The sequence below is a fragment of the Physeter macrocephalus genome, chromosome 4 (assembly GCF_002837175.3).
Source record: "Physeter macrocephalus isolate SW-GA chromosome 4, ASM283717v5, whole genome shotgun sequence".
NCBI lineage: Eukaryota > Metazoa > Chordata > Mammalia > Artiodactyla > Physeteridae > Physeter > Physeter macrocephalus.
The window spans coordinates 139,680,370-139,693,419 of NC_041217.1; the positions used below are offsets into that span (position 1 = coordinate 139,680,370).

Genomic DNA, 13,050 nt, shown 5'->3' on the forward strand with positions numbered 1-13,050 from the left:
CCCTGTGGAGGTCTGAAGACAACAGTCCCGGCCTCTTTGTGTCGTGGGCCTGGTTCCCTGGGTCTAAAGATCCTCTTACAGTGGACAGAGTTGTTCAGTGCACGGTTAAGTAAGTAAGTAAGTCATGAGGGCAAGCTCACGTCTTCATACCGGTGACTCCACCATTCGGAAAACCTGTCACGAGAGACCTTAACTCCTCTCCAGTGTTCTGCTGGAGCCTGGAATTCTTTGGAAGAATTACTACCTTCATCTTCTGAGTGGCCCTCTGGGAAAGGGTCTGCCCGCTCCAAGGCTGGTTGTGGAGCTCTAGGAAGGGGACCTCAGAGGCAGGTAAAGCCATAGCCAAGGGTGGGGAAGAGATGCCTGCCGTCTCCTCTCCAGTCTGGCAGCTGTCACGTGTCCTCTAGGTCCCCCGTGTTCCCGGCCCCTGGGCCTGTGCTTTCTGCACCTGACAGAGCAGGGCTTCTTTGGCCTCCCTCGGCCAGCAGCTCCACCAGCCCCCACCGACTAGAACGGTCCATTGCCTGGCCTGAAAGCAAACAAGGGAGCGTCAGGCTGGATAAACGGGCTTTCTGGGTTTTAGTCTCCGTACTAGCCAGTATGTGTTATAAAGGCAAGCACTAAAAGGATCTCAAGGTTTTCTTTATATTGTAAATTATTTTCTCATCTTGTAGGGAGTAGAGGAACCCAAATAATCAGTAACACATGGAAAATAGATTATGTCAGTAGATGCAGAAAAGTATTTGGTAAAATTCAGCAACAAACCATAGAAACGCTTAGCAAACTAGGAACAGAAAGGAACTACCCTTACCTCACAAAGGATATCTACAGGAAACCCGGAGCAAATGAAATGTTTGAAGTATTCCATTCATGATTGGGGTGAGATGAGGATATCCTGGATCTCTCTATTCATCATTGCCCCTACACCGCCCCTGCCGCAGCACTTAGACTGAAAAGAAAGTAAGGTGCAAGGACTAAAAAGGAAGAAATAACTCACTTTTCACAGATTTTGATTTTCCACTTAGCGAATCCAAAAGCATTATCACGTGCTGGATTTAAGATCAATATACAGAAATCAAATGCATTTCAGTACACTGGCAACATGTAAAACACAATTCAAGAGAAAATGCCATTTACAATAGGCACAGCAACCAAAAAAATACCCCCAAAGGTAACTGGGAATTAAATCTATCAAAGATGTTCATGACCGATAAATTGGTCAAAATGGCAGAGTAAAAGACCCTTAGCTCACCTCCTCTCACGAGCACACAAAGATCACAACTGTTTGTAGAACAACCATCAATGAAAAATATGGGAACCTCCTGGAAAAGATCTACAACTAAAGATATAAAGAAGGAACCCACACGAGATGGGAAGGAGAGGCGGGCTTATGATACAGTCAAGTCCCGTACCCCCAGCTGGATGACCCGCAAATGAGGGTAATTATATTGCAGAGGATCTTCCCACAGGAGTTCCTGTACTGGGAAGAAGAGCCCACAGAGCAATTGGCCTTGAAGGCCAGAGGGGGTTGGTTTCAGGAGTCCCACAAAACTGGGGAAAGAAGAAACTTAAAGGGCACACAAAACCTCACATGCTCTGGGACCCTGGGCAAAAGCACTAATTTGATAGAAGCCTGGGCCAGACCTACCTGCTGGTCTTGGAGAGTCTCCTGGGGGGTTGGAGGGGGGCGACTGTGGCTCCACTGGGGACATAGACACTGGTGGTAGCCATTCTTGGGAGCTGCTTCTACCGCATGGGCCCTGGCGCTGGTGGGCACCACTGTGGGTCCCGTCCTCTGGCTCATTAGCACCAAGACCTGACCCAATACAACAGCCTCTAGGCACCGGGGCTGGGACGCCTCAGGCCAAGCAACTAACTGGGTGGGGACACAGCCCCTCCTGTCAGCACACAAGCTAAAGACCTCATGAGCCCAGAGCCACCTCTGGACACTGTCCTGCCCACCAGAGGGCCCAGGGCCCAGCTCCACCCACCAGTGGGTAGGCACCAGTCCCAGAACCCCCTGGGCCCCAACCCTGCCCTCCATGAAGTCTGCTCTAACCTTTGGACCAGCCTCACCCACAAGGGGACAGACACCAGAGGCAAGAAATCTGCAATCCCACAGCCTGCTGACCCAATCGGCCTATAGCAGGCTGCCCTGGGACCAGCTGGGCCCTGGCCGTGCCCACTAGTAGGCCAACAAAGCTTTGGGACACCCCACACTCCACCCATGTCAGGAATCTCCCTTCCCCCACCCCTGAAGTGATACGACACCAGCTCTGGGATCCTGGGGCCCCGCAAACATACTCCAGAACCCAGCTCTGCCTGCCAGTAGTCTGGCACTAACCTCAGGACGTGGCTTCGCCCACCAGTGGGCAGACTACAATCCTGGGGTCTTCTGGATCATGGCTCCACCCACTAGTGAGCCAGTACTAGCCCCAGGGCCGCCCGGGGTTGTGCAGTCAGCTGCCTCGTGACAGCCCTGCCAACCAACAGCCAGCAGCCTCTGCGTAAGGTGGGGCCTGGCAACCAACTGGACTGGGGGCCACCCAAGCCTACCAGACTGCCCACATAGCCTGCCAAACAGAAAGACCCATGCAGCCCTCATGGGGGGAAACCCTAGAGCATATAGCTTGGGGACAAGAGGGTAGTAGGGTGCTGGGACACAAAGGATGTCTACAGAAGGCCACTTCTCCAAGGTCAGGAAACAACTAACCTACACGATACATAAAAATACAAACAGCAATTTAAGCGAAGTAAGGCAAGAGAAGAACATGTTCCAGATGAAGGACCAAGGTAAAAGCTAAGAAGAAGAACTAAGTGAAGTGGAGAGTGCCAATCTACCCAAGAAAGAGTTCAGGATAGTCATCATAAATATGATCAAAGAACTCGGGAGAACAATGGATGCATAGAGCAAAAGTTAGAAGTTTTTAACAAAGAGTTAGAAAATATAAAGAACCAAACAGATGAAAAATACAATAACTGAAATGAAATATACACCAAGGGGAATCAAAAGTAGACCAAATGTTGCAGAGGAACAGATCAGTGAGCTGGAAGACAGGGTAGTGGAAATCACTGATGCTAAAAGGAAAAAGAAAACAGAATGAAAAGAAATGAGGACAGTTTTAAGAGACCTCTGGGACAACATCAAGCATACTAACATTCACATTATAGGAGTCCCAGAAGGAGAAGACAGACAGAAAGGGGGCAGAGAACACATTTGAAGAGATAAAAGCTGAAAACTTCCCTAATCTGGGAAAGGAAACAGTCATCCAAGTCCAGGAAGCACAGAGAGTCCCATACAGGATTAACCCAAAGTGAAACATACCAAGACACACTGTGATTAAAATGGCGAAAATTAAAGAGAGACTATTAAAATCAGAAAGGGGAAAGCAAAAAGAAAGGAATAACATACATGGGAATTCCCATAAGTCTATCAGCTGACTTTTCAGCAGAAACTCTGCAAGCCAGAAGAGAGCAACATGATACATTTAAAGTGATGAAAGGGAAAAATCCTGCAACCAAGAATACTGTACCCAGCAAGGCTCTCATTCAGATTTTATGGAGACATCAAAAACAAACGTTCAGAACCACCAAACCAGCTTTACAAGAAATGTTATAGGAACTCTAAGTGAAAAAGAGAAGGCCACAAATAGAACATGAAAATTACGAAAGGAAAAACCTCACCAGTAAAGGCAAATATACTATAAAGGTAGGAAATCATCCACACACAAAGCCAGTAGGAAGGTTAAAAGAAAAAAGTGGTAAAATCATCTATATCCACAATAAGTAGTTAAGGGATACACAAAACAATTAGATGTAAAATATGATGTCAAAGACAGTCATCATGATAGGAGGAGAGTACAAATGCAGGGGTGTTAAAATTCATTTGAAATTAAGAGATCAGCAACTAAAAACAATCACGTATACATAAAGATTGCTATGTATAAACCTCATGGTAACCACAAACGAAAAATCTATAACAGATACACAAAAAAGAACGAGGAAAAAACTGAAATTTTGCCATTTGCAACAACATGGATGGACTTGGGTATTGTGCTTAGTGAAGTAAGTCAGAGAGAGAGAAAGACAAGTAGTGTATGATATCACTTATACGAGGAATTTTAAAAATAAAACAAACTAGTGAATGTAACAAAAAAGAAACAGATTCACAGATATAGAAAACAAACTAATTGGTTACCAGTGGGGAGAGGGAAAGGGGGAGGGACAAGATAGGGGTAGGGGATTAAGATGTACAAACTAGTATGTATAAAATAAGCTACAAGGACGTATTGTACAGCACAGGGAATATAGCCACAATCTAGTAATGGAGACAGTTGCAGAAACTGAAAAGCACTGTGATAAAGGTTATATTGTCAGGATGCTCTGGGCATACACAGGAGGGGCACCAACTAACTCAGTCTCAGAGGGGTGGGGTGAGAGGAGGTGCAGTCTATCTGAAACCTGAAGGTTGAGCAGAAGATAGCTGAAAGGGTGGAGAGGGGCTTATGCTCCAAGCAGAGGCAACTTCCTCAGGGTAAGCTGTTAAGAGAGGTGGGGCTGAAAAGATGAGCAGGGCCAGCTCCATCAAGGCCACGACTGTCACACTGAGGAGTATGGACTGTTTTCCAAGTTAATGGAAAACCACTGAGGAATTTTAAGCAGGGATATGATCAGACTTGTACATGAAAAAAATCACTGGCTACAGTGAGGAGAATGGACTGGAGGGAATGAGTGGAGTCTAGAGGCAGGAGGAGGGCCAGTTAGGAGGGGAGAAATAGGCTCCGCCTCTTGACAGGAGGCGCTACAAAGTCACCTTGCAAAGGTGCGGGTGCCGGGAGGGAACTATGCAGTCTCCAGAAATAACACGTTATGTGTCAGGCCCCTCGCTGGCCAAAACAGAAGCCAAAGCTGGGAGGAGCGGAATATGGAGGAAGGGATGACGCATTCTTCCGGGGAGACCCCATGAGCGTGACTTCATGGGAGAGGACATTTGAGCTGGGCTAAAAAGAACAAGGACTAATTTGGCAGAGGATGTGCTGGAGCCAAGGGCATTCTGAGGATGGAGGATGGCATGTGCAAGGTACCGAGTCACAGTAAAGCTCATACATGTGTGAGACCAATGGGAGGCTTAGTGTGGCTGAAGCGTGAGGCATGAGGAGGGCTGGTAAGGAAGCGAGGGGCTGCTAACGTGAATTTTTTTCTGGTTCCTGCCGAACAACTTTGTATTGCACAAACAGTATGATATCAATAAAGGAAAAAAGAAATAAACATTTTCTTAAACCCCACCATCCTAGCTCCCTAATAAAGTGTGTTTATTTTCCCCTGTTCTCTTTCAGGGCCTATCTACACACAGACATGTTTTTATATGGCTATAATCCTAGCAGCATTAAGATTATATTTAACTGTTTTCCACTTAATATCATAAATACCAAATATGATTCTGCTTATTCAGTGGCCCTGTCTTCTTTATAACGGGAGACTCCCAGAAAGAAGATATACTTGTAACCAATTCCGCTCAAGCAGTTCCCAGAGCTCTATTCTCTGCTGGAGGCTCCCTTCATCTCTTTGTTTATCAAGCCCCAGTTGTGTCTCCTGAAACACCCTAAACTCTCCCTTTCAGCACCTACCCCACTGTCTCACGTCCACCTCCTCCGATCCTGGCTCCCATTCCTTTTTTGTCAGTTATTCTGTCACATGAAGATAATTGGATAGGTGTCACTAGATTTGGAAAATATGTTCGAGGTGGTCTAATTTAAAACATAAGCTAATAAAACCCACAGTGAGATACCACTTCACACTCACCAGAATGGCTATAATCCAAATAGATGAAAACAAGTGTCGGTGAGGATGTGGAGAAGCTGGAACATTCACCTCTGCTGGTGGGAATGTAAAATGGTGCAACCGCTTTGGAGAATATCCTGGCAGTTTCTTAAATGATTAAACAGAGTTACTACATGACCGGCAATTCCACTCCTAGGTAAATACCCCAGAGAAATGAAAACATATGTCAACACAAAGACTTACACACAAATGTTCATAGCAGCATTATTCATAATAGCTAAAAAGTGGAAAAAACCCATTTGACTATCAACTGATCAATGAATAAATAAAATGTGATCCATCTATATACTGGAATAGTATTCAGCAATAAAAAGAAGATAAGTACTGACATGTTCTGGAACATGGATAAATCTTGAAAACATTATGCTAAGCAAAAGGCCACATATTATATGATCCCATTTATATGAAATGTCCAGAATAGAAAAATCTATAGAGACAGAAAGTAGATTATGGTTTTGTCTAAGATTTGGGGGAAGTTAGGGGGTTGAGGGAAAAGGGGAGTGACTGTTAATCGGTACAGCCTTTCTACTGGAGATGAAAATGTTCTAAAATTGATTGTGGTGATGGTTGCACAACTCTGTGAATATGCTAAAAATGACAGAATGATATACTTTAAATAAGTGAAATGTATGGTATGGAAAGTATAGCTCAATAGAGCTGTCTTGGGCTTCCCTGGTGGCGCAGTGGTTGAGAGTCCGCCTGCCGATGCAGGGGATGCGGGTTCGTGCCCCGGTCCGGGAAGATCCCACATGCCGCGGAGCGGCTGGGCCCGTGAGCCATGGCCGCTGAGCCTGTGCGTCTGGAGCCTGTGCTCCTCAATGGGCAACGGGAGAGGCCACAACAGTGAGAGGCCCGCGAACCACAAAAAAAAAAAAAAAAAAAAAAGCTGTCTTTTAAAAAAAGGAACCTACATAGTATCCACGAAACTCACTCTGGGGATCCTGGAGGCACCTCAAAGAGTAGCAGATAACTTCCAGAGAGGCTGGTGTGACTGTGGATCTGGAGATGTGCCATACTTACTTGTTCAGGAGTCATGGAAAAGAGCCACCAGGACAGAGCTTGCTGGCTTCCCAAAGCACCGTGGGAAACTCCACATGGGAGCTGCTTTAGGGTCAGGAGCAACAGGTATTAATTTAACAAAACTCATCCTCCTCAGTTGGGAGGCCAGCTAATTTAAGATCTAATTACCAGAAGCCTAGACAAACAAATATAGGGAAAAAAGCACTGGACAAGGAATCAAGAGAGTTGGTCCTAATCCTACATGTTCTCAAGCTCCCCCAACCTGTTCATCTTTTGTATGGCAAATGGGGATAACTTCTGTCTATTTGAGGGGATCAAATCGGCTGATGCTTTACAAATAGTTGAGTTCTGTACAAATGTGCAAGACCTGTGTGTGAGCTCCAACTGGACTGAGACTTAATAACTGTTTTTGCCATCCTAGCTACCTCATAGAACCCTTCACAGCATGAATCCAAGATCAGAAGGAGGGGTGGAGGAAGTTGTAAATAGGAATGCCGAACACTGGGACAGGCCGGCAGTTCCCCTTAAGGGACTGCTCACACCCAAGATGTACTGCCCAAGGGTACATCCACCTGAACATAAGCATGAACTATACTTTTCCACCAAGCTTCTATTGAGGCTTCGGTCTTAAGAGCTCCTGCTATGGGGAACTTGCTATCCAAGAGGGGTCAGCACTTCAATAAGGAATGGAACAGCGGCGGCAAGACATCACAGAACAAGAGAGCACAGGCTCAGCTTCAGCTGTATGCCAGGTGCTTTACCTATATCGTTACAGCTAAGTCTCATGACATCCCCATGCTATAGGAATTATCCCCATTTTACAAAGGAACTCACAGACCAGAAAGGCAAAAGAACTTGCCTAGTCATAATCAAGTGAGGACATGGTGGAACCAAGATACCAGAGTTCAGGTATTCCTGATTATGGTTCCTGAATGAGAGCAGCATATGTTTATGTGCATTGGCAGCCACAAATGCCTCTCTCTGATCAAACCATGGAGTATGGAGGACCTGGGACCTGTTGGGTATTCACTAAATGGTTAATGAGCAAAGGATGGACAGGGTCGGCTAAGAAGACATGCAGGAGTGTTTACATGAACTGTAAGGAGGATTAAATGAGATAATGCATTGGAAGAGCTTTGTGACTGGCTCATACCAGAATTCAACCCAGCTGTCCAGTAACTTGCTGGGCAAGCCACTAGAAACGCAGGTAAAATTAAACACAAACAAAAACCCTTCCTTTTCAAAAACAAAACAGAACACGCTTCCTTTTCACGTTACAGCAGTATTCTAACAATAAATTGTTAGAGCAGTAATGTTCTAACCATAAATTCTGTGCTCACTCAATGGAGAGGTTTCAAGTGCAAAATGTACAGAGCAATAATTCTACCTTATTCCATAATTAGTACACAAGATTCAACTGGTAAAAATAAATACACACCAGTTATTACTCTTCATTTGGCTGGAAGAACAGTGATATAGAACTCCCTAAATCCATGGGTATAACCCTTCATTGCAGCAGGACTATCAGAATCGAGCAGTAGTGGTTTACTCCTTAGAAAAATGAAGAGGGTTTTTAAACAAAGGATATCCCAGGAGAGAGAAACAAGTTTACAGGAAAGATAAAAGAGCATTTCCTACCATCACCCGAAGAGCCAGGAGCCAATATGAACTTACTATCACCTGAACTTACTACTGGAAAGTTCTTTGTGGGGATTAGGCAACGAGGTTAAACAATTAAAAACAAAAACAAAAAACCCCAAAACCTAAGAGGAACCACCTCTAAGCATGAATTGCATTTTATTTCTGCTTCAACAATAAATACACCTGAGTTATTTTCTAAGTCTTACCTCCTGATCAAATGTCCTTAAAATTGAAATCTCACATTATCTTTAGTTGTGATCTAGTTCCACTTGGAAATTACATGTTTAGCTTTAAAACCACGGTTTTAAAGCTCCAACCTTATAGCACTGGTGCTTAGGCACCTCACAATTAGTTCCATTAGTCACAGAACAGTGCCTACTGGCTACAGAGGCCCCAATTTTCATGTTGATGAAGCAATAGAGGCTTTTCATCCACCCAGAAGTTAAGATTTGATGGCTTTGCCTTCTAAGGCATCAAACATGCCTTCTAAGGCCTTCTCCACACACTGGAGAAACTCGTGGGCATTGCGGCCTTGGTAGGCAGAGACGTTGCAGCCTATCCAGTTGTCATGAACAGCATATGCAATGCCCAAACCATCAGGGACCACGGGGGCAAAGCCGCCGATGTTCACTGCTGGGCTGCTCAACGTGCTCGTGGACAGGATGTTGTGGTTTATCTGCCTATATGCAGGGTCCAGGTATAGCTCGGGCAGGTCAATCCCTTTGGCTGCTCCCAGGTACCGCAGAGCAAACAAGTGTCGATCAAAGCCCTGGCCTGTCAGAGACAAAATGGAAAACCAGAGTCTAAGAATCTCAGAACTGAAAGGGACCTCACTTGGTAAAACCTCCAACCCATGGTAGGAGCACCTTCACAGCATCCTTGAGAGTGGAAGAAGGGTTTGTTTATCTCTGCATGCACACCTCCAGCTTGCTAACCTCTGGAGCAGTTCATTCTAGAATACTCCTTTTTAAAAAGCTGTGAACAGTTGAGCTAAAAATCAGCCTAAAATGAACATGATTTTTAAAATTTTGAAATTGAATCAGTTTAGTCAAACAGTCAAGAAAAACACGTGGAGAGCACACTATGGACTTAAAAACTAAGGTAAAAGCCAAAGTCCAAATCAAGTGTAAAAGACAAGATTGAGTCAGTGGAACAAAATGGAAGGGGTATTTGACCAGGGTTCTCATCTCCGCTTTCTTGCTAATTTGCTGCATGACCCTGAGCCAGTGGTCTCAGTTTCATACTTATAAAATAGAGAAGGATGAGACTAGAATGTCTTGGAGGTCCCTTTCAGTTCCAGGACTTTGCCTACATGAAAGGACTAGACTGTGTGATCCTCCAGGTCCTTTCTAGGTCTCGAATTTTACTATGAAGAGGCAAAGAAGGATGACACTTAGGTTGGGAAGAGCTTCTGAGATGGCCTATTTACAGGCAGCCAATACACTTCAACTGAAGTGAAGTAAGAGGGGCCGTGGGCTTAGAAATCCTACGTTGTCAAAAGTGAGTCTAATGACCAATAAATAATAGGAAGAGAGTATGTAACATGGCTGAAAGTGACCTTAAATGAGGACGAAGTTAGATGCATTTCCCCATCCTTGCTTAGGAGGAGAGAATATTCTGAACCCTAACGGCTAGTCTGGCTGTTTGGACTGCTAAGGTAGAAAAAAATAATAATCAGTTGGCAGGTGGATTAAACCTAGTGAAGAGGTGGAAATCAGATGTGGGGTAGAATAGTATTGAGCCTTACCCCAGTGCTGAGGGCAACAAGACCTACGGGCATGCTCCCCAAACCCTGTCTCACCCATCGCTGCTTCTTTGGTCAGCTGGTTGTGGTACGTGGAGCACTTGGCCATCATGTGCTGAAGGTCTCCAGCGCTGTACTTGGAGGGCTCCCTGACAAAGGCCTCAGAGCACCTCTTTGTGAAAATGGAGGCCGGGCGGATGGTCTCGGTGCGGCCGTGCTTGAATGCTGCAGTGCTACAGGACTCATAGGTGGCCACTGTCTGCCCATACTGTTGCAGGAGGGCCATCTGGAAGGCCAGCTGAGCCACCGAATCAGGGCTCAGCTTCTGCTTCTTCAGGAATTCTTTGCCTCCTCTCTGAAACTGGATGTAGTCAATGGTGAGGGTTTTCATGGTGGCATCAAATTTTTCCTTAGCAGCGCTAATGCCAGTCTTTAAAGCATCGTTCAGCTTGAAGTTGAGTTTTTGTACGGCGACAGAAGAGTCAGTGTTAGCTGGCTGGCTCCGTGGAGTGACAGCAGGGGCCTGAGTGCTGTCTTTAAACACTTCATTAAGAAACCTGAGCACTGCAACACCATCGCCCCAAGCATGCTCAAAGTGGACGGCAGCAGTGCCATCCTTGGCTATAATGAGGTTAAAGGATTTATCAAACCAGCGGTTTGTGCCGTCACCGTGCAGCATGTTGTGGGACAAGTGGACAAGGTCCTTAATGGGGAAGTCATCTAGGCAGAGACAGAATACAGCAGAGTCCACTTTCCTCAGGGTCTCCTCGTTGCCACCACTCACCAGCTTCTGTCTGAGCTCCGCCCAGATGTCCCGGTTCTCACTGGTCAGATATGACAGCGGAAACTCAGAGGCCAGGCTATTGTCTGAGAGAATGTACTTCAGATGAGCCTGGATTTCTGAGGCACTCACAATGTTCCCATCTTGATCCAGAACATCAAAGACATAGAAATGTCCTTTTCTTAGGACCAGGAGGTGTCTGGCCTTGTCATCAGTGAAGAGTTCGTCTCGACTGGGTTTGGGTAAACGAGTGGAATTGAAAAGTCGAAAATACTGGGACATATCCAGGGGATATGCATTGACCAAATAGGCGCCATACCAGGACAGAGAGGAAGGCACAAAGCGTATGAGTCTCTTGAAGGTATCGGTGTCACTTTTGGCAGGGTTCAAGTGGAACACTTCTGGTTCCAAAAGGTCAGCCCGAAGTGTCTTCAGAAACCGGACGGCAGAGACAGTCATGTTGGTTGCCCGGGTGAGCTGGTCGTTGTACTCGGACTTTGGGTCAGGGTTGAATGACATAAATGGATTAAAGTTCAGGACAATGGGGTCTCGAGCAGTTAAGTACATATCAAACCAGGGACCTAAAAAATAAAAATTAAAAATGAACAATAAAGAGTTAATGTAGTTCCTAAAGATAAAATTTGAGAAAGAAAAAAAAATCAAGCATATTCAGAAGTGACGTTAACCTCCAGAGAATGGAATTTTCTGATTATTTTTTTGCTCTGCAATAATTCATAAATGGTAAATGGGATCATATAATATGTGGTCTTTTGCATCTGACTTCTGTCACTTACGATAATGTTTTGGAGGTTCATCCATGCTATAGCGTATATCAGTCTTCATTTCTTTTTATTGCTAAATAATGTTCCAATAATGTACCACATTTTGTTTATCCATTCATTTGTAGATGGACATTTGGGTTGTTTCCACTTACTGGTTATTTTGAATAATGCTGGTACGTACAAATTTTCATGTAGACATATGTTCTCAGTTCTCTTGGGAGATATAGCTAGGAGTGGAATTGCTAGGTCATATGGTAAATCTATGTTTAACCCCCCCCTTTTTTTTGACTGAAATTGTTTTATTTTTTATTAATTTTTTCTTTTTTTATTGAAGTACAGTTGATTTACAATGTTGTGTTAGTTTCAGGTGTACAGCAAAGTGATTCAGTTATACATATACATATACCTAGGCATTTTCAGATTCCTTTCTATTATAGATTATTACAAGATACTGAATATAGTTCACTGTGCTATACAGTAGGTCCTTGTTTATCTATTTTAGATATATTAGTGTGTCTCTGTTAATTCCAAACTCCTAATTTATCCCTCCTCCACACCAACCTGTCCCCCTTTGGCAACCATAAGTTTGTTTTCTATGTCTGTGAGTCTGTTTCAAACATGTTTTGGAAATAAGTTCATCTGTTTCATATTTTAGATTCCACACATAAGTGATATATGATGGTTGTCTTTGTCTCACTTCAGTTTATATGATAATCTCTAGGTCCATCCATGTTGCCGCAAAGGGCATTATTTCATTTTTAATGGCTGAGTAATATTCCATTATATATATATACCACATCTTCTTTATCCATTCATCTGTCTAAGGACATTTAGGTTGCTTCCATGTCTTGGCTACTGTAAATAGTGCAGCTATGAACATTGGGGAACATGTATCTTTTCGAATTAGAGTTTTCTCTGGATATATGCCCAGGAGTGGGATTGCTGGATCATATGGTAACTCTATGTTTAGATTTTTAAGAAACCTCCATACTGTTCTCCATACTGCACCAATTTACATTCCCACCAACAGTCCCTTTTCTCCATACTATCTCCAACATTTATTATTTGTACACTTTTTGATGATGACCATTTTGACTGGTGTGAGGTAATGCCTAATTGTAGTTTTGATTTGTATTTTTCTAATAATTAGCAATGTTGAGCATCTTTTCATGTGCCTGTTGGCCATCTGTATATCTTCTTTGGAGAAATGTCTATTTAGGTCTTCTGCCCATTTTTTTTTT

The 13,050-nt window shown here is 44.2% G+C and overlaps 1 protein-coding gene across 2 annotated transcripts in view; it reads right to left on the bottom strand.

Annotated features, from left to right (window-relative positions):
- Window positions 1-8,641: 8,641 nt before the first annotated feature.
- The window catches only part of CPT2 (carnitine palmitoyltransferase 2), a 36,850-nt gene continuing 32,441 nt past the window's right edge, over window positions 8,642-13,050 (bottom strand). For both annotated transcript variants that reach the window (XM_007128155.4, XM_028489384.2), the window contains 2 exons: window positions 10,304-11,608; window positions 8,642-9,276 (listed from right to left, as the gene is read on the bottom strand). In XM_007128155.4, coding sequence (XP_007128217.2) covers window positions 8,945-9,276; window positions 10,304-11,608 — 1,637 coding nt within the window. In that variant the 3' untranslated portion in view covers window positions 8,642-8,944. The remainder of the gene's footprint in view (window positions 9,277-10,303; window positions 11,609-13,050) is intronic.